The sequence below is a fragment of the Lissotriton helveticus genome, chromosome 2_1 (assembly GCF_964261635.1).
Source record: "Lissotriton helveticus chromosome 2_1, aLisHel1.1, whole genome shotgun sequence".
In the NCBI taxonomy this organism is placed as follows: Eukaryota; Metazoa; Chordata; class Amphibia; order Caudata; family Salamandridae; genus Lissotriton; species Lissotriton helveticus.
In genome coordinates, this window is record NC_136059.1 from 1,016,804,300 (window position 1) to 1,016,829,062 (window position 24,763).

Here is a 24,763-nt window from a genome sequence, read left to right on the forward strand (position 1 = left end):
TTAGTAGAGCGTTAGATATGAGCATGACTCAGGAATGATTGTTCAGTCATATTAACAACATGGATGTCAGCATTTGTTCCAGGTTCCATGACACAACCCTCCGTGACTGGAGTGCTTTGCTGAAAGATGATTCTTGGCTTTCAGTGCCTCGTACAGGAGAAGACAGGAGTTTGATAAAGTTAATTTAATTTTTGGTGCGATGTGGAAATAAACAGGCCCAGCCTGTTTTTGGCCATGACTGACTATGGCTGCTGGGAGATACTGGGGTGCACGGGGCTCCTGTCCTTTCCCAGGATACTGGAGAATATCTGGGGTGGTTTGTCAAGGCCTTCAGTACCTTTGTCTTATTCAGGGATGATCACAGGTTACCCTATTCAACAGCTTGGGAAGCAAGGCACAAACTACTAGAGGCTACAGTGATTCAGGTGGTACCAGAGGAGTAGCTACCTCAGGCCTGGAAGTCTGCATCTGACTCAGTTATTAAGTGGTGGGAGACACAGGCCTGGTGTCACATATACGCCTGGGCATGTGTATGAATGTACTCTCCCTTCGGCTCAAAATGACAGGGAGTAGGAGAGGGTCCTGTGCAGCTCACCTACCACTCCCTATGGCTCTCAAATAGTGTTTCCTTCTGGCCTAGCCATGCCTGCAAATGGGCATTGTGAAGGTAAAAGGCAGGGCAGGCTTGGTCAGTATTTTTGTCTTGCATGTTGCAGACTTTCAAACAGTACACTTGTGTTCACTTTCTTATGTAAGTGAAGCAGCAACGGAAGTAGGTCAAGGGGGAGCTACGTCACAAGTTTGGCTGGGAAGAAAGACTATAATTTTACATGCACATGTTTCTTAAGTTGCCTTCTTTTCTACACAATGACTTTTGATACACATTTGCTTGTGTGACAGTGCAGGACTAGTTTCTCTGAAGCCATATTTCTTACATTTCCAGTTCATAGGCACACTATCACGACACCTTGAACATTTAGTACAAGGCCTAAATGTTCATTGTGCAAATGTTGTTTGTTGTTCGTCCATAGGGGACACAGTTTTCACAAGGGGATAAACAATGACAGCTTGGCTCAGGCCTCAGCACGGAAGCATGGATGTGGTAATTAAATAAACACACACACATTTCCGTGTCCAAATCAGAGGAGCACTCTGCTGTCATTGCGAGGTCGCTGTTTGCCGGAGTCTCAGTCCAGCTGATTCCTGTTTTCCCCGATGTCCAACTTGTGACAACGACGGGCACCTGAGCACATTCACCCACAGGCAATGGAGAGTTAGAACATTCGGTAAGGGATTTTGGCAGATCAACTGCCCTAGGTAACTAGGTTAGGGAGCGCATAGTAGGAGTACCCTACTATTATAATATTGAAACGCCTCTTCGCGTATTTCTTGTATATCTCGCTTGGTATTCATGAGTGACTGAGTCAAAAGGTTCTAGATCTGTTACCACGTTTCTTTGGGGAGTCAGGGTTGTCATTTTCTGAGGTTGCCCAATCCATTTGTTACCTTCTCAGGTTTAAGGATACATATGGTGGCACTGTGAGGTAGCAGGACAATAGGCCAACATATCCTTAGGGGGTGCATAGAATCAGTCTGGCACAATACCAAAGTTTATGACTTCAACCAAATGCACAGTCTTCCTGAGAAAGTAGGAGATGTATAACAGCTGAAGAATGTACTCAACAGAACACCAATGTTGTGGTATCAGGGCAGACTAGCCTGGGGTCAATCAGGGCAATAACTTTAATTTCAGCATGTTAACTCATGATATTGTGCAGTTTTGGAGACAAAGCCTTCCAGGCTGACATGGAGGATTTGTCCCCAAAAAACAATGTGGTATTACCACATGGGATGCTACAGTAGGCTTCATATTAATTTTAGAGTGGAAACATGAGTGCAAGCACAAACAGATATTACGATTCTACTAGTTATGTTGTTCATCACATCTTGGAGATGTTACTACTTTTCCTGAGGGTAGGTCCAACTTTGGGTCTAGGCACCTGTGATGTGAACAGAGATTAAGACCTATGTCATGGGGGCTCTCAATACCTTATATGTGACACATGCTGCGCAACTGCACTATGTTAAAAAGCAATGGTCACCCAACCGGGCAGAACCTCCAACACATGAACTAGTTAAAGCTTTATATTTTAATGGACAGGGGAGCCACCTCATTGAATGGCTGTACTTGAGTGTCCGCATGCATGTGAGGTTCCCCCTTGATGCCCTCTGGGCGCTCTCTGGGCGCAGTGGGTGGTGGATATGGGAAGGGAGTTAACAGACACGGAATGGGCAGATATCTTAAAATACCCATGGAAGATGCAGCGAAATGCAAAGTTCAAATTTATACAATGCATGATTATACACAGAGCCTATCTGACCCCACACAGACTACAGAGGATGTATCCGTCCACCGCCCATCACTGCCCCAGATGTAAGTTACTAGAGGCTGACCTGCTCATATGCTCTGGGCATGCCCGGGACTGAGAGTGTTCTGGGGAAGGGTGACACAACTAATTGAGGCAGTTACCCATCTTACCATAGGGGTGCAGTGTTGGAGTGTTTACAGTGTCTCCGTAAACGCAGAACAGCGCAAAAGGTCCAGTTGCGTTTTCTAGATTTGACGTTATTAGTAGCAAAAAGGTCCATCACCATGTGCTGGAAATCAGCCAAAGATCCTTCACTATATATCTGGCACAGTGAACTGGTCAGGTGGGCGTGGGCAGAATGCGCACCCATGCGTAGGGAGGCAGCCAGGGGACTCCGCAAAAATCCAATATCATTAGGGTGGGACACAACACTGGAGGCCTTCAAAGGAAGAAACCTGGACGACATCCTGGATGTTCCACACCAGCAACAAGTGGAAATATAGTAAATGAGTAGGGATGACGTACGGTAATAGGGGAAGGACACTTACACGACCTGAGGGTCTGCCTCAAACAGGATGTTGAAAAGGGATGGAAATGTGACTTTAGAACTTATATAATCAGAGCCCAGGGTGTGGGTGGGAACAGGGAGGGGGGGAATTGATGGGTCGAAGTTTAAACTATTCAAATGCATGTTGTTGATACAATTTCTTGCAATGATGTATACTATATTTGGGGTCTCGACTTGGATTGACCAAAAAGAGTGATACTGTCATATATGCAGAACCCGCATGACAGATGCTACACGTTTATCAGATGTATAATGTAGAAGAGTATTGAAAATTGAAAAACCCAATAAAGTTTGTTTAAAAAAAAGACCTATGTCATGGTGCTGGCCCATGTCCAGATCAATGCCAGATAGGTTATATAAAACTGTCTCATCTGCAGTCCATTAACAATGAAATTAATTTGTCCATTGTTTAAGAATATTCAGTTTATAGTCGTTGAAGCACATGTTTTCTACTTAGAGATGGGCAATCACAAAACCCTTCTTATCCAAAATTGTTGTCCATGTAACTTGCTTTGAGGAGCACGATCATAGATGCATGTAGCAATATGGACTACTATGTAGCAATCTCAAAGATTCAAAAATGTAAGAAACTATATCACACTAAGCAATAACAGTAGTAAGTAGATTTAAATGGTATCATTTTAATAGGCACTATCTAGCAAATTCTACAGCGCTATTCATATTGTGCAAAGCATTAACTGATTTTACTAGTCAATCTAATATTTGTGCAACAATGAAATGAAGAAGAGAATATACTCAAAGGAAAACACAGCAGTGGCAGAATAATGATCTTGTAAATATGGGAAAGCGAGTTAGTGCGCATATTAAGATGCACATGGGGCAATATGGTGCTACTTAGAACCAATCATTACAGTGTATGCACCTCGTTCCATAGAATTCTACCCAGCTATAAACCTTTTTAAACAAGAGACTTAGGACATGCTAGAGGACTGAGGCATGTCTCTTAATTTGACGAACATAAGACAATGGGCGTGTCACTTACTTAGACCAACATCTCCCTCCTCTTGATCCACCTCGTTAAGAGGGCGATGGTGGCAAAGGCGACCGATGAGCAGGCCAATGTGGCTGAGAAGGATGAGTGGAGGCGGCAGCCAGGGCTTCTCGTAGTAAGTCATGATGTAGCGATAGCGGTTGTACTTCCACAGCTTGTGTGATATGGCCTTAAGATCTGTGTATACATTGCTGTAACGACAACACATGGTTATAGTAGAAAATCTGAAGAAACACACATAGCACTGCGTACTGTTCAAAATATTGATTTCAGAAAAAGTACTGAACATTCCTTTTGTGTTGAACAAAATAGTCCCACTGCCAACAACTTCCAGGATGCTATTCCTGAATCAAACGTGTACTTTTCTTCATAGAAATGCAATGATAAATTATTTACAAGTATACAAAACTCACAATAAACTGGTACTCAACTTGTCTTTAATCTCGGTCAAATGTGGCTTTTGGCCTTGATTACAAGTGCCACGTAATTTTGCAATCCCTGTTTGTGCAGATATCGCAATTACAAGAGTTGCTGAGTTTACTACACCCGGTTATTACCAGGTGCGAAAAGTCAATACCCCCAAAGTTTTTCCTTTTAAATTTCAACATGCCAAGCCGGCAGAAATTTAATGGGTGTAAAATGGTAGGTAGATACCAGGAGAGGAGGATTTTGACGCAGAAAGACCCAAAATCTGCATAATTTTTTCCATTGTTAAGTGAAAACCCGTAATAGGTGCTATTTATCACACCTGATACATTCCCATCCACTAAATATCAGATTATATCAGGGCAATCAGGCCTTAATTTGCAAAATTATAAGTGCTATTGCCCTAAGGCTTCTCATGAGATCGCTGCCGGTGCTGCCAAATGTCGGGGTTGCCGAATATCTAGGCTGAGTAGTTTTGATTCTGCCTCAGTCCCCTTTCATCCACCACTATTCACTCCTTACCCATTTATCTCACGCTTGCAATTTCTTATTCTCACCCATGTTCTCCCTTTGCCATTGAATTTTATTCTTTCTCTTCCTCCTTCCTCCTTCCTTTCCCTTTTTGTTATTTTTCTCTCCTTTGCTAGTGGTCAAAGTCTTGTGAGGAAAAATAAGTGTTGGTTCCAAAAAATGAGCACCGTGGACACCACCTGCAACCCCTAGCTCAAATTAACCACTGGCATAATTAGCCCCCACCTTCTGGAACACTCGTAATCCAGACCGTGGTATCTTTTGATGTTCATATACAAAAAATACACTTTTTATATTCAATGTTTTCTTGAACACTTTTGACTTTTCTCCCATCAGTCTATATTCCGCAAAAATGGCCTCGCCATTCAGCATCTTAGGATCCTCTTCTGCGTGGACTTCATAAAATTAAATAGTCTCCTGTGCAGCATTCGTGAAGGGCGCTCCAGCACTTTCAGTGCTTAATTCGAGCCGGCGGTTTCCAGTGCTCAGCACCGTGCACTTAATCATCAACACCGGCGTTTTTCATAAGCACCAGTTAAGGACACATTCATAAATTATGGTAGGCATGGGGTGATTAAGTGATTTGCCCAGAATCACAGGGTGTCGAGCTGACGCCATGATTGAACTTGATTCGTCCAAAACTGAAGTCGGCAGTTCTGGCCATTATGCCACATCCTCTCCTCACTTTCATTGTTAGTAGTTGGTTTTGTGTTAGGCGGCCCCAACAGGAGAAATGAGCTGGTGCAAGCTGTCTCCTAACGAGAGCCCCGGTACTCTCTTTTTTTTTTTTTTTACAAATTAACCACTGATTTAGCCAGGTGACTGGAATGCCCTCAACAACGATCAATAATCTGTCCTCGTGCTTCTTTACTTCATTTGTATGTATCTGATTTACCCGGAGCAGTTCAGAAATACAAGCTTTTCTACCTAAGGGCGTATGGTTAATTTATTTATTCTCGAAACTGCTCTGGCACAAATAACTTTGTTTTAATTGGCAGGTTACCGGGCTGAGCCAAGATAAAGAAACACACTGGAAGGGACGCAATCAGACCATGCGGTGTTATTATTGCCCTTCGGGTGACGCCTCCATTTTGGACTCTGACAGCAAATCCATGACCTGACTGCGTTGCAGACTCCAGGCAAATAAACTGTAATAAAACTAAAAGGATAAACGTTGGCACAGTGGAAGTCACGTTTCGCTGGACTTTGTAGCAAAAACCAACGGAATTGTTTATTTACAGACTCAAAGCATTCATGCGAGGATCAGGGCCCGGGGCCATCTGATCTGACTCTTCGCTGGCCTACTGTACAATACAGCTTCAAACATTGCCTAGTCTCCTCAACGCCCTGACTTATTACACACTTCAACAAACACTGGCAATACAGATATATATTGCGTGTGTGGCTGCATAGTGCACTCACAGGACAACTGCTCAGCTTGTATTCACACGAGCACGACTTTCATCCAGCAATTATACACTGCTCAACCTGCTCTTACAGGGGCCCACCACTCAACCTGCACTCACACGCCCACATCCCTCACCCTGCACTCCTGTATGCAAACCACACTCCTTCCTCTCCATTTGACACATCCCTTATATAGCACTCACACAGAACCGCCCCTGCACTTACACACAACTAACCCTGCGCTCACATGGGCTACTCTCGCACCCTGCACTCTAGTCCCTCTTCCAGCACTCATAGTGACACACTTTTGCACATACAGATGCACTCTGGTCACTAACTGCAATCACATGAGTGCACTGCTAACACTGCACTCACGTGCACAGACTGCTCAGCCTCCACTCACACAGGTACACCTCATTCCATGCAGTGATCAGATAAAAGCAGATCTCTCACATAACGAAAAACATACTTTAACGTGCATTAGAACATTGGAATGTGGAGCACTCCATTGCAGACATTGGAGTACTCCGGGCTTCTACGGGCTGGTAAAGGCCCGCAATGCAATATTCCAATGTTGTTTAAACAAAGGCCTCTCTGAGCCATAGGGGATTTTAATCCCCTCAGGCTCCGAGAGGCCCTTGTATAATTTGTTAGAACATTCTGCTCTCTAGTGGCAGAATGTTCCAATAAAACAAACACAAGGAGATGATGGACGGAGTGCTGAAACTATTCAGACAGTCACTCCTAGTCACAGATCTGGGTCGAATCCATCATCATTCTTTAGCTCACTTCGCCACCTCAGTTCAGACCCAGCTATATGCAAATAAGTCTTGACCCTGTGACTCATGGGAACAGTCCAGCCCGAACTGCCAAGCCAGGTCTTCCCTGAACCAGGAACAAGCATCCTTGGACCGGTTTCTGGGTAACACCCTTCATCAGCCAGGCTAGCTTGAATCCGGTGGCAAAGTGAGCAAGGGACCCACGTCTGGGCTTTCCTTGCCAACTTAGGGCGAACAAAGCAAACACAAGGAGATGATGGACGGAGTGCTGTAACTTTTCAGACAGTCAACCCCAGTCACAGATCTGGGTTGAATTCATCATCATTCTTTAGCTCACTTCGCCACCTCAGTCCAGACCCAGCTATATGCAAATCAGTCTTGACCCTGTGCCTCATGGGAACAGTCGAGCACAAGCTGCCAAGCCAGGTCTTCCCTGAACCTGAAACAAGCATCCTGGGACCGGTTTCTGGGTAAAACCAAAGGGGATGATGGACGGAGTGTTGATCATTGCAAGCACTCACCCCCAGTCAACTGATCTGGGTTTAATCCATCATCATTCTTTAGCTCACTCTGCCACCACAGTTCAGACATGGCCATATGCAAATCAGTCTGACCCTGTGCCTCATGGGAACAATCCAGCCCGTACTGCCAAGCCATGTCTTCCCTGGACCGGAAACAAGCATCCTGGGACCAGTTTATGGCTAATCAGCCGTCATCAGCCAGGCTAGCTTGTATCCAGTGGCAAGGTGAGCAAGGGACCCACGTCTGGGCATACCCTGCTAACTTAGGGCGCACAAAGCAAAACCAAAGGGGATGATGGACGGAGTGTTGAACATTGCGAGTACTCACCCCCAGTCAACTGATCTGGGTTGAATCCATCATCATTCTTTAGCTCACTCTGCCACCCCAGTTCAGACATGGCCATATGCAAATCAGGCTGATCCTGTGCCTCATGGGAACAGTCCAGCCCGAACTGCCAAGGCATGTCTTCCCTGGACCGGAAACAAGCATCCTGGGACTGGTTTCTGGCTAATCAGTCGTCATCAGCCAGGCTAGCTTGAATCCAGTGGCAAAGTTAGCAAGGGACCCACGTCTGGGCATACCCTGCCAACTTAGGGCAAACAAACCAAACACAAGGAGATGATGGACGATGTGCTGAAACTTTTCAGACACTCATCCCCAGTCACAGATCTGGGTTGAACCCATCATCATTCTGTAGCTCACTTCGCCACCTTAGTTCAGACCCAGCTATGTGCAAATCAGTCTTGACCCTGTGCCTCATGGGAACAGTCCAGCCCGAACTGCCAAGCCAGGTCTTCCCTGAACCGGAAACAAGCATCCTGTGACCGGTTTCTGGGTAACACCCTTCATAGCCAGGCTAGCTTGAATCCAGTGGCAAAGTGAGCAAGGGATCCACATAGAAGAATGTTCTATTAGCCTTATAGCCCTTCGTAGCTGGGCTATACCGGCCATTAAAGTCCCGCTCCCTTTAATGCTGGAGCGGACCTTTAATAGTCGGTATAGCACGCTACAGCGGGCAATTAGGCTATAATAAAGTGGGTGTTACTACTATGCCCTCCCAACTACTAGTAGGACACTTATAAAGGACAGCCATTCGTATCCCCACACGCAGACACTGAAATAAGAATGAATAAAAGAAAATTGCCTTTTAAGTTTGAGCAAATGATTTTGCCACATAGTTCTTCTCAAAAATCATTAATTAAAGCAACATTATGGCTACACTATTTACTGCCCCAATGCCTCCCTACAACACACAATCTAGAGTCCACCCCATCCTTCCAAATTCTGTCAATTTTTCACAACATCCTTCACTGAGCGTATTCCAGTAATCCATGCCGCTAGTCCATCCCCTGTGCCATCTCACCCACTTATCCCTCAGACCAATAGACCTCTAGACCACATGCCCAGTGCTCTACGGTTGTCTGAACTCTATCTGTTCATCTATTCCCTGATTTCTGGCACATCCCCTTCATGTTGTAGATCTGCTGGGGGTCTACATCTCTTTAAAAAATATATATTTATTGTACATCATTTGTCTCCTTCAAACTACTGCCCAGGATCCCAACTTCCCATTCTCAACTTTTATTCCTTTCCTTGCATTCCTTGCATTCCTTGCATTCCTTTTCTCCTTTTTATTTTTCAAAGATGGAACAGTGTGCATCACAGTCGCTCTCGTGATAAAAGGATGCTATTGTGAAGTGATCGACCTTTATAGCCTGAATTGTTTCTTTATAATGTAAATCCTATTGGATGAGTAAGGTAACTTGATCTTAACTGAGAATTGGAATGAGCTCCTGAAATCATTCGAACTGAGCAGAGATGAGGGAAATAGAAGACCCCAGTACTCATTTGTAGCAAGGATGCTTGACTAGGTCTGGCTCCAGGTGCAAGTTCAAAAACAGATGCTTTCTTCTTGAAACTACAGGCAAAAAGTAGACATGAATGAGGTATTGTAGCTCATGAGGGGGTCTGAAAGATGCAATGTTGGAAAGACCCTTTATTGTCAGGGGATCTGGAAAATCAGAAATGTAACAGTCAGATAAATAAGAGTGTATGAAGATTGGACCTGATTAATCACTGCTAGTTTAGCACCATACAAATAACACATGCATTCATACACACCTATTGTGTCAAATAGAAGTTTGCAAAAAGCAAATAATTCTGTAGCAAACAGTGAGAAAATACAGAGCAACAATGAATAAAATGATAAAACCAGATAAAACTACAAACCTAGGGGCCTATTAGGATGGCGGACGGACCTGCGTCCCTCCGCAGGGGCAGCGGCGGTCCCACCGTGCGAATTAGGATGTGACCGCCAACCTGGCGGTCACATCCTGTATTTTTAACATTGCGGCGGGTGCTGCTCGAAGCAGCACCCGCCGCAATGTTAAAACTGCATGCAGTGCATTTGCATGCACAAAGCGGCAGGCACCGCGCGGTGCCTGCCGCTTTGTGCATGCAAATGCAGGGGGATACCATAGGTACCCCCATGTGCACTCCCACCCCCCCTTCACCCTGGGGGCCCGCAACGGGCCCCCAAAGAAAAGACCGTACGCGGAAAGGCATGTCCCAAGGCTAATCCTAATATGGCTGGCGGTGTCTGATAGACACCGCCACCATATTAGAGCTTTTCCGCCGCGGTCTGAAGGCGACTGCGGCGGAAAAGCGGCGGACGGTCTCCCCGTCTGCCGATGACCCCCCAGCCATCCTAATCTGGCGGGGGGGTTTTACAAACACCGCAGAGGTGAATCCGCATCCTCCCGGAGGATGCTGATTCACCGCAATCATAATCGGCCCCCTAGGTAGGACCTTAATTAGAGCTTGCTGTGGTGAGAGCATTTTACACAATTCAGAGCCCACCATCCAAACTCACAGCTCTCCTGCTCTATTTAGAGACCAGGAAAGTTCAAAGTTTATAACAGAAAAGCCACCACTAGCTCTCCTGGTATAAACCTGGTGTCCTGTCCACCAAGGGGGCCACCCGACCACAATGATGGCCTTCCCACCTTATTCAAGGGGGGCAACTGTCGCTCATTTTCCCTGCTGTCTGTGCATGCTATACTATTTTTTTTATATTAAGAAAACAGACTCCTACTTTGGGAGTTTATTTTCCCAGTACAAATAGCCTTGTTGGGTGAGGACTTTAAATGTAGCACCTATTCTGCAAACCTTTAGGCCACCATGAAAGCAGGGATGTTTTAATAGGGTGGACATTCCTTCACTATGGTGGGCCCCTGGTGGACCACTGAAGACTCCACCGGGTTCTAAACAAACTCCTCATTCAGCAAATATATATTACATATGTGCAACAATAGAATATAAATGAGTGCATAGGCTACGAGTAAAGTACACTTAGCTAACCAAAAGCAGCATTTAAAAGAGGCCATATCAAAAGAATTGTGTAATTGTGTTTGAGATACATCGTTCACGATTGGTAATAGTTGCTTCAGTGTGTATGGCAATTAAAAGGAAACTGCAGGTAACATCGGTGTCCTTGTCTTTAATAACATATTGCTATTCACCGTTTAGTCAAGGAAAATCTCAATTTTGCAACTTTTCTGTACTTACTTAAAGAATGCAATTAGCAAGTTGACCATGATGATATACTGTATGAAGAGGTACACTGCCTGCAGAAAAGGAGTCAGGAAGGAGCCAGGGGGACAATCAGGGTCTTCTGCACAAGCTACAAAAAACAGTATGCAAATAGTGTGTCAATTGGATGCTGTAAGTTTTAATGTCCAGCTATAAATCTTACATTAATTACAGTTTTCATCCCTCCTTTAACTTTTGGCCTGTGGTAGCATTTGGAGGACGCGCTACTCCGTCACTATCGTGAAGGATATTCTGTCTGCCGTTCTATAGGTGAAGTTGGATATAATCAGTGCTACTGTCTGGTACTGAGTACCGGCACTTTTTTATTTTGAGAGGGAGAGTACCTGCACTTCACAAGAGAAACATAATACTTTTATTTGGAGAGTATCAGAAGTTATCAGAAACAAGCAGGTACTCTGGCAGTCTCGTCCGGCATTGGCTCGCGGGTAGGAGGGTGAGCGCGAGTTCGCTCGGGGAGGGGGGATCACGTGGGGAGGAGTGGTTCAATAATAAAAAATAAAAAAAGAATTAAAACTCTACCTTTCTGCGGGCAAGTGTCCCGCGTTTTCACTGCTCCTGCCATCCTGCCTCTGGCAGGAACAGGAAGCAGGCAGCCTCCCTCCCCTACCTCAAGCCAATCACAACGCTCCAGTGGGGCATTGTGCTTGGTCAGGATGCCGCCCAGACAGGGGCTGTAGGCTGTAGGGGATGGCATGTTCTCGATGTAGGCTGCAATGCAGCCTGCATGGAGAAGTGCAGAGTGCGCATGACTGGTTTGGGCGGCCTGAAAGGGCCGACAAAACCAGTCCTGCGTACTCATGAGTGGGCAAATCACTCCTGCCTAGGCAGCTCCGCTCACCCACCCACCCACATTGCGGAAAGAAACATTAAATGGTGATAGCCAAAAGTTATTACCAGATTATGTTTTTTCTCGCACTGCGAGAAAGCAGTGGGGCAACACTCCTCTACAGTAGTGGAGGATCGGCCCTTGTACTCTGTAGGGTGACCAACTGGCGTGGGTGTAAATTCAGGACAGTGAGTGAATAAATTCAGGATAAAAGGTCAGAATTCAGGACAGGAGGTCAGAATTCAAGGCAAAAACTTGGGATAAAAGTACATTTAACAGACACATCAGAGGAGGTTGTGCAATAATACTACATAAGTAAATAAACAACCAACAAAAGCACAAGTCAAAATAAGTTTATTTTAGGTTGAGATAACCTTGCACTGCGTCTGTTGTGTGTTGGAGTGAAACTTATATACCTGCATTTGCATATTGGATGCACCTGGGTAACGTGTCAAAATGAAACCTCTACCCCTCCCCAGAGATTGGACCATGGTTATGTGACAGGAGCCCATTAACAAAAGCAGTTTGCCATGCCCTCGGTTGTGGCAGGAGGTGGCCCAGTAAATGCTGTCACTGGCCCATTATCATTCTGTATGTGATAATTAGGCCAACATACAGAATGATAATGGGCCAATAGCCTGGTTGGGGAGGGGCTCCTGCAGGCCTCTGATCACAGCAGGTGCACGAGCTGGCGCCTGCAGTGAGAGTTACCGAACTCCCAGGCTGCTTGCAGGGGGCAGCTTGCTCTAAAGTATGAAATTACGGACAAAAGGCGTTCGTGGAAGAATTATTCATGGACAAGAGGCCCAAATTACTGTCAGTCCGTAAAATTTACGGACGGTTGGTCACCCTTCTATTTTTCCATTTCAAGCACCTGATATAATGCACTTGTAATACAATAGATGGGATATCCATCATGTTAAACACACTCAGTAACACGTCCACCGAACTGTAATCAGGTCCTTTGTTCTCAAGCTAAACTGGCAACCGTCTGCTAGTGTTACAGGAACCAGTGTGGAACAGAGTGCACTCATGTTTTATACATATTCTTAAAAGAGGTAGCATCACTACACCAGAACAAGTCTGTGCTGTGCCAGGTTTAGAGTGAAGAGATCACTGGCTTAATAAAGGTGCTGAGACACCACAAATCTGTTGTAATCAGCAAAACTAGGCCAACAAAATCTGAGACTTGTAGGTATGCTATAAAAAAACAAAAGCAATTGATCTACAATGGTCAAGCAAAAACTTGGGACCACATGGTTATGAAAAAAAAATGTGTTTGTATAACTGGGTGGCTTTTATCATTTTGCAATTGAAAGAAAGTGCTCAAGTTTGAATGTTTTAATTACACTGCCTAAAACCTTGAGTTTCTGCAGAAATGCTCAGCTGTAAAAAAAAAAAGCTGCTGTGCAGATTTTCGTTTCAGCAACATATACAGTTTTTTTGCACAAAACGTGTTTTATTGATTTGTGCCCCACAATTTATTAAAAATGTTGCTAATATTTTGAAAATACATCAGTAATTCATGTGTTTTATTTATTTATACAAAATTTGTGAAAGTGCCATAATTTTGCATAATTCTGCACAACTCTACACAAGACGACATTCACTGACTGTATACAACATATTTTGCACCTATTGTCTTTCAGTTGTCAGCATTTGCTGACTGCGAACAACACATTAACTCTCTTAGAACAATGGAATGTGGAGCACTCCATTGAGTGGTAAAAAGCCTGCAGAGCGACATTCTTATGTTGCTTTTGCTCACAGACAGTGCTGTGATCAAAGGCCTGTAGGAGCCCGAGGGGATTTAAACCCCCACGGGCTCGAGAGGACTTTGTTTTATTTGTTAGAACATTCTGCGCTCTAGTGGCAAACTTTTCTAATAGCCTTATAGCCCTTCTTAGCTGTGGTATACCAGCCATTAAAGTTCTGCTCCCTTGTTAAAAGCCCTTGCCTTTGGCTCGGGCCTTTAATGGCCGGCATAACCTGCTAGGTGGGCTATAAGGCTATATTAGCTAACACATTCAATAATCTCTCTGCTCAGGCCTCTTTTGATGCCGGAAGGACTCCGACTTACAGTCCTATTCACACACAATGCTAGATTGAAAATGTAAACGTCTAACATGAGCAAGGTTAAAGTAAATACTAGCCCTGAAATGTTTATTCTGGTGAATTTAAATATATTTAGCAAAGCCAACTTAAGCATCAAAATGACAAAATAGGACAGAAAAAAATATAACGAAGACAGATCTCACGTAGTCAAATATACCGGTAAAGTCTGGCTTAATCTCATAGAGCCCGCCTCACAAAGCAATTTGTGACTGAAAATTCAGCCTTGTTATGCAGAAATCATTAGTTTACATTTGTAAATGAATTCACTAACAGGCAAAATAATGTCAGTATAGTGTAATAGGATCCCCCAAGGAGTCATTACTGGATTCAGGAACCCCATCCAACCTAAGCATTTTCAATGATTTGAGCCACAAAAAAGAAACGAAAATACAGAAACAAGCACTAACAAAACCAATTAAATATTGTATTTAATACACAAATATTAAAAATATATATATTTTAAAGGGAAGGGTGGAACTTTTCAAAATTCAATTGAGGCCTCTCATTGTCCATACTATATTCTGTTTGATGAACTTGCAGTGTCCATGAACAATCTGATAAATTTTTTGCCTCCCACTTTAAATTCCTTCACATTTATAGAACATTTACCAATTTTCAATTGTACTTCATTATTTATTAATACAATGTATTAATCTGTTAATATTTTTTAACTTTATAAGCAGTTCCAGACCCCAAGAGTCCCCGGACCCCAGGTTAATAACCATTGTTCCTTTGCTATTTCCACTTCTTGGCCCAACCATATTTTTAAGCCATTTGTAGTGACTACACAGAGGCAGGAATGTGTAGGAACACTTAAGTTTAATGGCTGTTCATCTCCACAGCTTCCAGGGACACAATTAAACATCCCACAGTATTCAGACCATCACATTCTATTACTATGACAGTGACATCACAAGCATAGATAAGCACATCAATAACTCTATTGAATGCAGCAATAGGAAGACTACTACACTACTTTTGTCAGGTGTCTATACCTATCAAAATACTACTAACAAAACTACTCATGGGTTACAGTTGTGAATCAGGCATTTTGTGGGTAACCAATTCACGAGTCAAACATATCTCCTTAGTGCAAGGTTTCGTATAGTCAGGTCTCAAACTCACAACATATGGTTTGCATAGAGAAAATAGTGCTGATCAATATATATTCGAGGTACAATGTGATGTAGATTTTTAAGGAACTGTGCTATTTATTTTTTAAATAAGCCTGCCTACACACACAAACAAAGCATTAAAACAAATAACTAAACCTACCATCAATTTCTCCAGCATACACTTCTCCAAACATCATCCAGTATGGCTGAAAAACAATATCTCGAGCCAGAGTCCAAGAAGGGAGCTCGTGCGGATCCAAGATCGCCTTACGGGAAACTCCAAAGCTCAGCAACACTATTGCCATCATTATCACAATGCAGAACATATTTGATGTCTGAAAAAAATGTTGACATGCTTGAGCTCCGGGCATCAGCTCCTCAAGTACAGAAATGCAAAGTGTGGCTCTGCCCATCAGATGTGCTTTCTCAGAAGCCATGCACGCTCTCAATTGGGTAGCGCTTGAAGTATCCAAATTTACAAAGGTCAACAATTTAATTCATAGAGTTTTACATTCCTCTTACTACTTCTAAAGTGTTCATGAAGGGATTCATGGAATTACAAAATGCAAAGGATACAAACAGATTCAGGTTAAACATCTGGATGCTTTTCATGTTAACTGAGATAATGCAGATATTTGTGCAGTAAATGCAGCTGCTGGGATAAATTAGTCTTTTTCAGCTCATTGTACATTAACATCGTCCGATTTATTGCGTTAATAAATAGTCTTTGTAACTGACAGAGATAGTCACTATGTAGTCGCGGAAGGTCATCTGGATGGGAATCCCTTGTGTGAGTTTGCATGTATGTACTGAATGTTTGACTAGTGCTGCTTCTGAACACACTAATGAGGTGACTACTGAATAACATGCAGGTTATGGTGCTGTAGGGTGGCGATTTCAACTGTGTAGTGGGTGGGAATATTGATAAATCATCCTCCCACATTGGGACATCTAGATAGAACATGGCATGTTAATTTGAGGTTTGTTTGCATTTCACCCTGACAAGAATTGTGGTTGCTGCTTGAATAGGGTTTCATCCCATTAACCAGTAATCCAATTTCCTACCGTATATCTGAGAATGAATGTAACTGGGCTATCATGGACTACAATGGTAGTATCTCACCTATGACGGACATATCCAGGCATATGATAGGAGAAACTGGTGTATAATTGTGGTACCTTGAAAAATAAACCTGCACACAACTTTCCCAGTGGTGGCAATGGCTCGATAATATTGGTACCACCTTACCTGTAATAGCAAAGCCTGGTAGAGCAGCACTGGGCACAAACAACTTTGCCATTAAAGTTTCTCTCTGTGTGCATAGAGTTGCATGTGCTACAAGGGAGGCTTGTGGGAGGAGTTCTCTGTTGCTTATGTCAATTCTCAAATGGCCTCAGTTGTGGGTGAATGCTTTTTTCAGGTAGCTCTAATTTTAATCCTTGCATGGATCAATCTTCCTCTCAGGAAAGGGCAAGATCTACTGAAGTTTGTGGTGTATTCTGTGTTTCTCACTCTTGGGGCAATGATGCCATACGTCTGGTTATTGGTGCCTCCTTAGCATGGGATCTGACTTTCTGGTTAAAAGTGTAGGGCTGCCTTGACTACAGTATTTGTGATGTGTGCAGAAAGTGTTTGCAGCTACTATACCATTAGTGGCTCCAGGTGGAAACACAAACGATGTATCTCTTGTATGGAAGAAAGAGTGAAGTAGCCAGGCATGCTTGTGCCAACTCTGCGGAGTTACACTGCCTGCAGTAATGTGATTTGCTGTCCTCTGGGCAGTTATTGTTAAATATATGCATAAGTGTTCTGGAAGATGCTAGCGGTGGCCTAGAGAAAGGCATAGACGGAACAAGGAGCTTGTAGGTGAGCAGCCCAATGGATAGCCGTTTGGAGAATGAGCCTTACCTCGCCAGATTTTGAGGGATGAAGAGAACAAGATATCTGTTTAGGAGTATCCTTAACAGCAGCATGGCCACTCTGAGCCTTGAGAGCCCACGAGTTAGGTGGGTTTGAGCCACCATTTGAAAAATTGCAGGGGTAGCCGGCCTCCTTCACTGGGCCAATGGCTAAGAAGATGAACAGGAGTCATGGGAACTGTGTTTAATGTCTGGCTGTGCGGTAAGTGGCTGGTGTGCTGAGGGTGGCAGCTGTTAGAGCAATTGACCCTGGTGGGCGAGTCAGGAGATAAGGAGGGACCTTGATCCACTATCTTGACTTGACTATTTTTTAAATAATCAAGCCAGTGTGTTGAATGTTTCTAATTCAAGGAATCTAGGCTGGAGAAGCGTGGCTCAGTGGTTAGAGGAGGCAGACCCGGAAGCTGAGATCGACCGTGGACCAGGGTTCGATTCCCCGCCTCGGCGGGTCTCGGGCTCAAAAATTCCACGGTCTTGACAATTCTCGCTCTGGTGCCTACTCAACTCACGGGGTCAAAATCTGCGACTCTGGGCAATAGCTTGCTTAATCTCCACTACGGCCCCTCGCGGCGGGATGCCTGGCTTTCACCTTGTGGACACCCTGCCGGGGTTTCTCACAGGGGAATACCAGGACGGGTTCCCTAAGCAAGCGCCGGGACGCTCACGGGCAGCTGTGCGCTTTACAAATCCAGCACATTTACATTTACATTAGGCCATTTTACTTGCATCCTTAAAGAAATGGTCGTCACATCTGTCAAATGATTCGGAGTAACATCACTCCTGGGCCCATTGAGGGTATACAAGCTTCAAACACTTTCTGCACACTTGACTTCACACATATTGTAGGGAAGACCTTGGAGGTGTAGGACACTTCTGTGTTTACGACCACGAGAGAGGAAGTGTTACTGTATGTGCTAAGGGACAGAAAGATATGTTATATAATCTCAGAGTGAAATTCAGCCACATGGCCCTATGTGAACGAAGTGATAATTTATATATTTCCCACTTGAGTGATGTGTAAAAATGTGTTTACCTGGGTATTGAGAAATGCGGATGGCTCTATATAGTTCGGTGTGTTTTTCCCGTCTATGTCAGAGACGTGATCTGTAAATAAAACTCAAAGTATGGTAACAGCCTACTGAGTGAAGAGTTGGTATTGGAGCAGTGATAACCATGTGAAGCAACTAAGGTTTTAGAGTTTGGCAGATGGGGCACTCCGCCACTAATGTGGAGGATGCCCCGCCCTCAGAATTATAAGTCTGTTATAGCCTATGGCACTGGCAATATGGCGGACTGGAAATCCATCACCTTTTAAAGAAGTATCCTGTCCCTAAATTCTAAATAGGCCACTAAGTGTGATATCATTATTTTTGCTTTGCAAAACTGTAAATACTTTCATTAGATAGGGTCCTGAACCAGATATAAGACTCACCATTTTACCAATCATTGTGAGGTAAGGGCCAGCATGCTGGTTGACCGCAAAAAAGTCCAGCAGTCGGACATACCAAAAGATAATATCTAGGCAGTAAATAATCCTGCCTGCTGTTTGCATGGGCGGATCAGCCCAGCGCAAGCCGAATCCAGTCACAAACAGGATGATGGCTATTGAATCTGTAACGTTCCAGTATTCATTAATCCAAACTTTCACCTTTTGGCTGAACTTCCCTGGCTCCGAGATGAATACCTACGAAGAAAGGTGATAACGAATCAGAAGCCGATTTATGTGGTAAAACAAACGACAAATAAATTATAGACATACTGCGCAGCTTTGTTTTATATATCCTTTCTTAACAGACACAAAGTAAGTCATTTTCATTAATCTGCTGTAAACCTGCATGCAGCTTTCACGGATTTGAAAGTGTGACTCCAGATCATGCACTTTATCGCTATCTCGCCCATGTATCTATGGTCTGGGCTATTTGTTTTAATTCGTTTATTTACAATGTGCTGCTGTTAAGATTCTTATGGAAAATAGGACCCTGGAGCTACGTTCGTTGAGCAAACGAAAGAGGTATGTCAACAATGTACGGTACCATTTTGCAGCCATGGAAAAAGGCGCTGCGTGCCGGTAAAATGTCAGCAATTTGCCGAAAATAAAATCACATAATTTAGAATAGAATCTTTGATGGTCATGAATTAGGTTGCTATGTAGGTAAAAAAAAAAACATAATATTTTGACTGTTCAAATGTTTTAGTCAAGTCACCTGAGACGGGAAACTAACGAGCGCCTAGAAGCATGCGCGAGCGCAGCGCAAGCCAGGTTTCCTCCTTACAGCATAAGGGTTTTCGAGCAAAAATTACTAACCCAAAATGAATGCTTTCTGATGATCAAATAGTCATACCACGTTAGCATCAGTTTGTAATCCCATGTCAGCCTCATACACTCCGTTGGACTGTCCTTTGGTTCTTCCTACCTTTTGTACCTCTGCAGGACACTGGAGTTACTACAGACAGAATACATGCTTTACGTCAATTCAACGAAAGCACAATTCTCGCAAGGGGATTAAAGGCAAGGCCTTTGAACCACCTTTGATTCCGAGCCTTATCAAAAGGGTGGCAAGGCCTTACAGTGAGAGAATCAGAGTACCAGAATGCCACTATAACTGCAAGCAGAAAAGCAGTATCAAGATAGCATGTAGAGTTTAGGTGAGCAGGTGAACCACTGTGAATTTGTGGTTTTCCCACTCTATCAAACAGTAGCGTAGCTAGGTTGCCATGGGCCCTGGTGCAAGCAAAGTAACTGGGACCCCTCACTAAGGTTGCATCTCAGTCTGTAAGCTGTCTCTGACACTACTCAGCCTCCTTTGACAAAGTCTGCATCTGCCATTTCAAAACCGTCTACCATTCTCAGCCATAATCCTAAAAGGCATTACCAAAGTCAATAGGTTTGGTCCCTGTAAAGCACATGCACACAAATACATAACATGCAGGGACCCCGCATTCACACTGCTGCCCTCACATAGGAGCATCCCTCATGCAGCACTCACAGAGGTATATGTCTCGCTCTGAACTTTCACAGGCACAACTTTCCCCCTACAGACCACTTACCCTGTGGTTCAATAAAAAATGAAAAAGTAAAGCTTCATGCTGATCTGTCAGTATGCAGAATACCATTTCAAGATGGTGACAAGGTTTTGAAACTAGGCTCTCTGCATAAAATAATTGTGGCCTAGGAGTAATGGCAGCAACGCTGCTGGAACTCTCAAATAGCACCAGTCTGCATTCGCAGGTGAGCCCGCTGGGGGACAAACTAAAGGAAATATCTCTTTAGGTCAGACTTATCTGGATGCAGAGTAACATAGAGTAAGTAGTCAAAATATTGTTGGTCAGTCTACCTTACATCCTTAAGACCAGCATTAATCTTCTAACCAGAGCCAAATATTGGCAACAAAGCCAATAGCTGAAGAGGGATGATCCAGGCCCAATTGTATGTATGCTGTTCAGAATGGCTGAACTTATATGTGAATGACACCCTGTCTGATGAATAACTGAAGTGGGCTTACCTAAAGCCCAGTTTTGCTAAGCACGATTATATATATTATTTTGAAAACTAGAGGTTGATGTGACAGCTAAACAGTCTTTTGGTGAGACCTAAAATGCAAGGAAGTAGAGCATAGGGAGTAGGAGTGCAAGGGGGGCCCTTGGCTCACACCCATAAGACCTACAGCACTGGTCAAGAGCATCAAAGTATTCCCTGAAAGACAGATAACAATAGTGGCACTACAGGACCAGTGCAAGTTTTCTTTAAAGATATGAAACAAGTGTGGTACAACAGTGCCAGCCACTGCAAGCTTCCATCAAAGACATGAAACAAGAATGGTGCTGAGTGCCAGAGCAAGTGTGCTTCAAAGAAATGGAACAAGTGTGGTATTGAAGGGCCACCTCAAGTTTGCTTCAAAGACAGGGAACACGTGTGGCACTGGCAGCAAAATATAATGCCTCTCTTAGATACCATAAACAAGCAGCATTTCAGATGTAATGCAAGTGTAAGGCATGGAATTGAAGTGCATGAGTTCAAGTTTGACTCACACACATAGCAAGACAAGATTTCCATACACAGGTACAACACCAGACAGGAGAAAACGCTTGCCTCACTCTCACAGAACACATTCGGACATGGTCAGAATCAATGCAAGATTCCCTCACATGCTTAGAACAGTGTCACTACCTGCAGCAGCAGTCCAAGCCTGTGTATAGGCACACACACACAATGTGCAGCTTTTGTCAGCAGTGTATATTTCTCTTGCACGCAGCACAGGTACGCAATGGTCATCAACAGGGCAAGCTAACATATCCTCACATAAAAACTGTTATCACACTGGCAGCAACATCTAAGCTTGTTTCAAGCACAGAATATCCAGAGTAAAGTATATAGGAAGGTGAGCCAATGAAGGCTCGAGCCAGATGCTAGGCTCTTTTTCAGATCGAGGTCCTCTTGATCTCTCAAGTCCTAGATGAACTGAGCTTTCTTATGACTCCTGCTCGCCACTCATTCTCTAACCTCATGCACAAAGAATGAAAGACAAAGCATAAAACATTGATTTCAAGCAGGAGCAACACCGTGATACCAGTCTAGAGGCTAAAGTACACAATGTGAGACTAAAAACATGTGATCAATCCTGGCTCTGCCCCTTGACCAAATTTGTGTGGTCCTAGGCAATTTGATATTTTTATTGTGTTTCCTATTGATTTCATTATTGCATATGAGAAAACCTTGGAATATTTGAGGATGTGTGCTTTACAAAAATCACTCTTAAGTTTGACTTAAGGGACTATAATGCTTCTGTGGGCAAAATAAGAATGCAGCCCACATGTAGGGTGCACATGTCAACCAACCTGCCTCTTGATTCACTAATGGTATTGTCGCCGGAGGTGGGGATGTGGGCATTAATGTTTCCATGTTCCTGTTTAACTTAATAAACGTGTTTCAATGCAGTGATTTTATCTGAAGTCTTAAAGGGAAAGACTTGTCAAAGAAATACACTTTTTTTGAATTGAAGAAAGTTTATCATATTTAAAAAAAGATTTGCTTCACGATATCCATGCCAAATGTTGCCATGGCTGAGCTGGTGCCTGGGCTTTTAGAGCCAAGACAGGCTTTTAAAGCCAGGACAGACCCTTAACTCTCTCTCTCTCCCTGTTAATTTGTTGGCTTGTCCATCTCCTTCTACAGTACTGTGTAGAACAGTTACTCGAGTTCCCCCTTTCTCAGTATCTTCTTCTTGGGAGCAACATCTTGTTTTCTGAGATTCTGGCTGGTTCCTACGGGTCTCAGAAGGAGAACTATTCATACATCTGGTTTAAATCAAGAGGAATTGCACATTAGCAACCAAAAGAAGTTGTTTGAAGTTATGTGTGCAGTTCCTCAAGCAGAAAAAAGAACAACCAATGCTCCAATCACGCATATTACCAATTCCAGCAGGTGTCCTAAGTATGTCTATGTTCTTTTACTAACTGTCATTGTCTACCCCCCCCCCCTGTCATTCTGAAGCAGTGATTACCATGACTGCCTTCTCTTCAGAATCCAGCGGCATGGAGAAACTTCTTCTTGACCTCTGCTGGTGTTAGAGAGCCAGGGCAGAATGAAGAACTCTGCATTTACAAAAGTGAGCATATGCACTCCTCGGCCATTCATTGTGCAGGCTTTGAGGATTTCACAGTGCCCCCGCAGGTGCTTTAGAAGATTCTGCAGCTCAGAGTCTGAATCTTGCAGCTGAGAGAATCGGAGGGAGCTAGCAGCAAGTTCCCAGTGGTGTAAGAGCTTCTGTGGCCCTAGTAGGCAGTGATGCTGGAACAATTTTCAGTTTGGTGGTGCTGCCATCAATGTTACATCAGTGAGCCATTACACATTCTCACAGATTACATGTAAAAACAACTGTCGCAAATGCCGCTGACCGCGCAACCCGCAGGGGAAGCATGGGTGGGGCAGCGCCTTAGTCCCACACGTCTGGCGAGAGGAGCTTCCTGTTTGCGCCCCTCCCTGTGCCCACCTCCTTATTCAAGCCAATGGGGAGGGCTTACCTGGGAGGAGGGGCGCCCCTCTGGTATTTAGCGCGGCAGCACCATTACTTGGCTTCTTATCTCGGCGGGAATCTCCCTCGGCTCTGCGCTGTTCCCACCCTGATCCCTGACCCAGCGGCAGAGCGACAGTGCTAAAATGTTGAATTTTATAATGGTCTGGTTTTGTGTTGCAGGCGGAGTCACAGGGCGATCTGGAAGCAGACGGACCGTAATGGTACCTCTGCGGTAGAAGGGTACAGTAAGGGTACCTCTGCCTGGCACAGTAAGGGTGCCTGAGCCAAGGACCTGGAGCCGATGGAGGTTCCGGGAAACCGCAACGGCGCCCCGTTAGTCCTTCGGGCGGTCGGGGGGCCTGAACCGACCGGGGATGTGCCCACTGCTCCGCCCTGACAGGGGGGGTGGGAGTATAACAAAAGGGTAATGAAGGCACCGTCAGAGCATCGTCTCGCCGTGCAAGATGGCTCCTTAGGCATGCGGGACAGCGAGGGGCTGCCTGCTTTGGATCGCCCGTAAGATGACCCACCATAACGTCATACCTGTCTTGTATGAAATAAAACCTGCAACAGTTCTTTCCCACAGATATGTCTCCTGAGTTTCTTTGGGAAGTGTAAGTGTGTGAGTGTCAAGCGGGTGAGCACATGGCGGTGTGGGCACTATGACTCATGCCCATTCTGCAGGAGAGTGATAAGGGTGTAGTTAGTAGCTGCTGTTGCTTTTAGGAGCACACTGTCACAAATATATTACTAAAGCATGGGTGGTGCCACTCTCATTTACAGAGAGCAGATTTCCCATTGAAATTACCACTAAATGTGAAAGGACATACAATTTTACTGATCAAGCTATGTAGCGCACAAACGACAATATGTGGGAATTGTGTTTTAGCGAATATTTGTCATTTGCACATCACCAACTAAATTGTCTTGTTTTACTTTAACCCTATTGAAATACTTGTGTCCATCACAATTTAAAATAGGAAAAAAGTGCTTCATTTGTGCATTCCTGGTTATTTATTTGGAAATTCTGTGCAGTTCAGTTATAGGTATTTAAATGTTGTTGTGTGTTTGAAGAAAAGGACATCTTACAGCCTCTCCTTTCACACCAACACTATTTTCACACAGTTCACTTTACAATATTTACACACTTAATCTCACACTTTCCTTGTGAATTTGTTATAAGACTAGACTGACATTTATGTCTTCTGCTGCGTAATACTAGGCCAGATCTGGTCCTACTGGAAGGATTCTACTTTAGTGTAAACATTTTTAATAAGCATTGGCATAGCCAATAGGTCTCGCCATTTGTACCTCATAAGTATTTAGCCATGCAACACATTATCCTGGGTGCTGAAACATCTACTGCTACTTCAGGTGCACTGGTGAAAGGCCACACACCCAATGATGGGCTTCCATGCTATTTCATGAAAATATGATAAAGTTGTGTGCATGTATGTCATGAGAAAAAAACCTGTGGAATTGAGAGACACCAGGGTCTGGGCATGCAGACAGCAGAAGAGTGCATCTGGAATACTGTCTCTATGACA

General features: G+C 44.0%; 1 protein-coding gene across 2 annotated transcripts in view; it reads right to left on the bottom strand.

Annotated features, from left to right (window-relative positions):
* TRPM6 (transient receptor potential cation channel subfamily M member 6) overlaps nt 1-24,763 on the bottom strand; it is a 730,325-nt gene that overhangs the window by 199,447 nt on the left and 506,115 nt on the right. Inside the window, exons 21-24 of one of the 2 annotated variants that reach the window (XM_078675782.1) lie at nt 18,635-18,886; nt 15,443-15,617; nt 11,182-11,296; nt 3,941-4,140 (exon numbers count right to left, since the gene is read on the bottom strand). In XM_078675782.1, coding sequence (XP_078531908.1) covers nt 3,941-4,140; nt 11,182-11,296; nt 15,443-15,617; nt 18,635-18,886 — 742 coding nt within the window. Of the gene's footprint in view, nt 1-3,940; nt 4,141-11,181; nt 11,297-15,442; nt 15,618-18,634; nt 18,887-24,763 lie in introns of those variants that run through there. The other variant, XR_013607100.1, reaches the window with a different exon arrangement.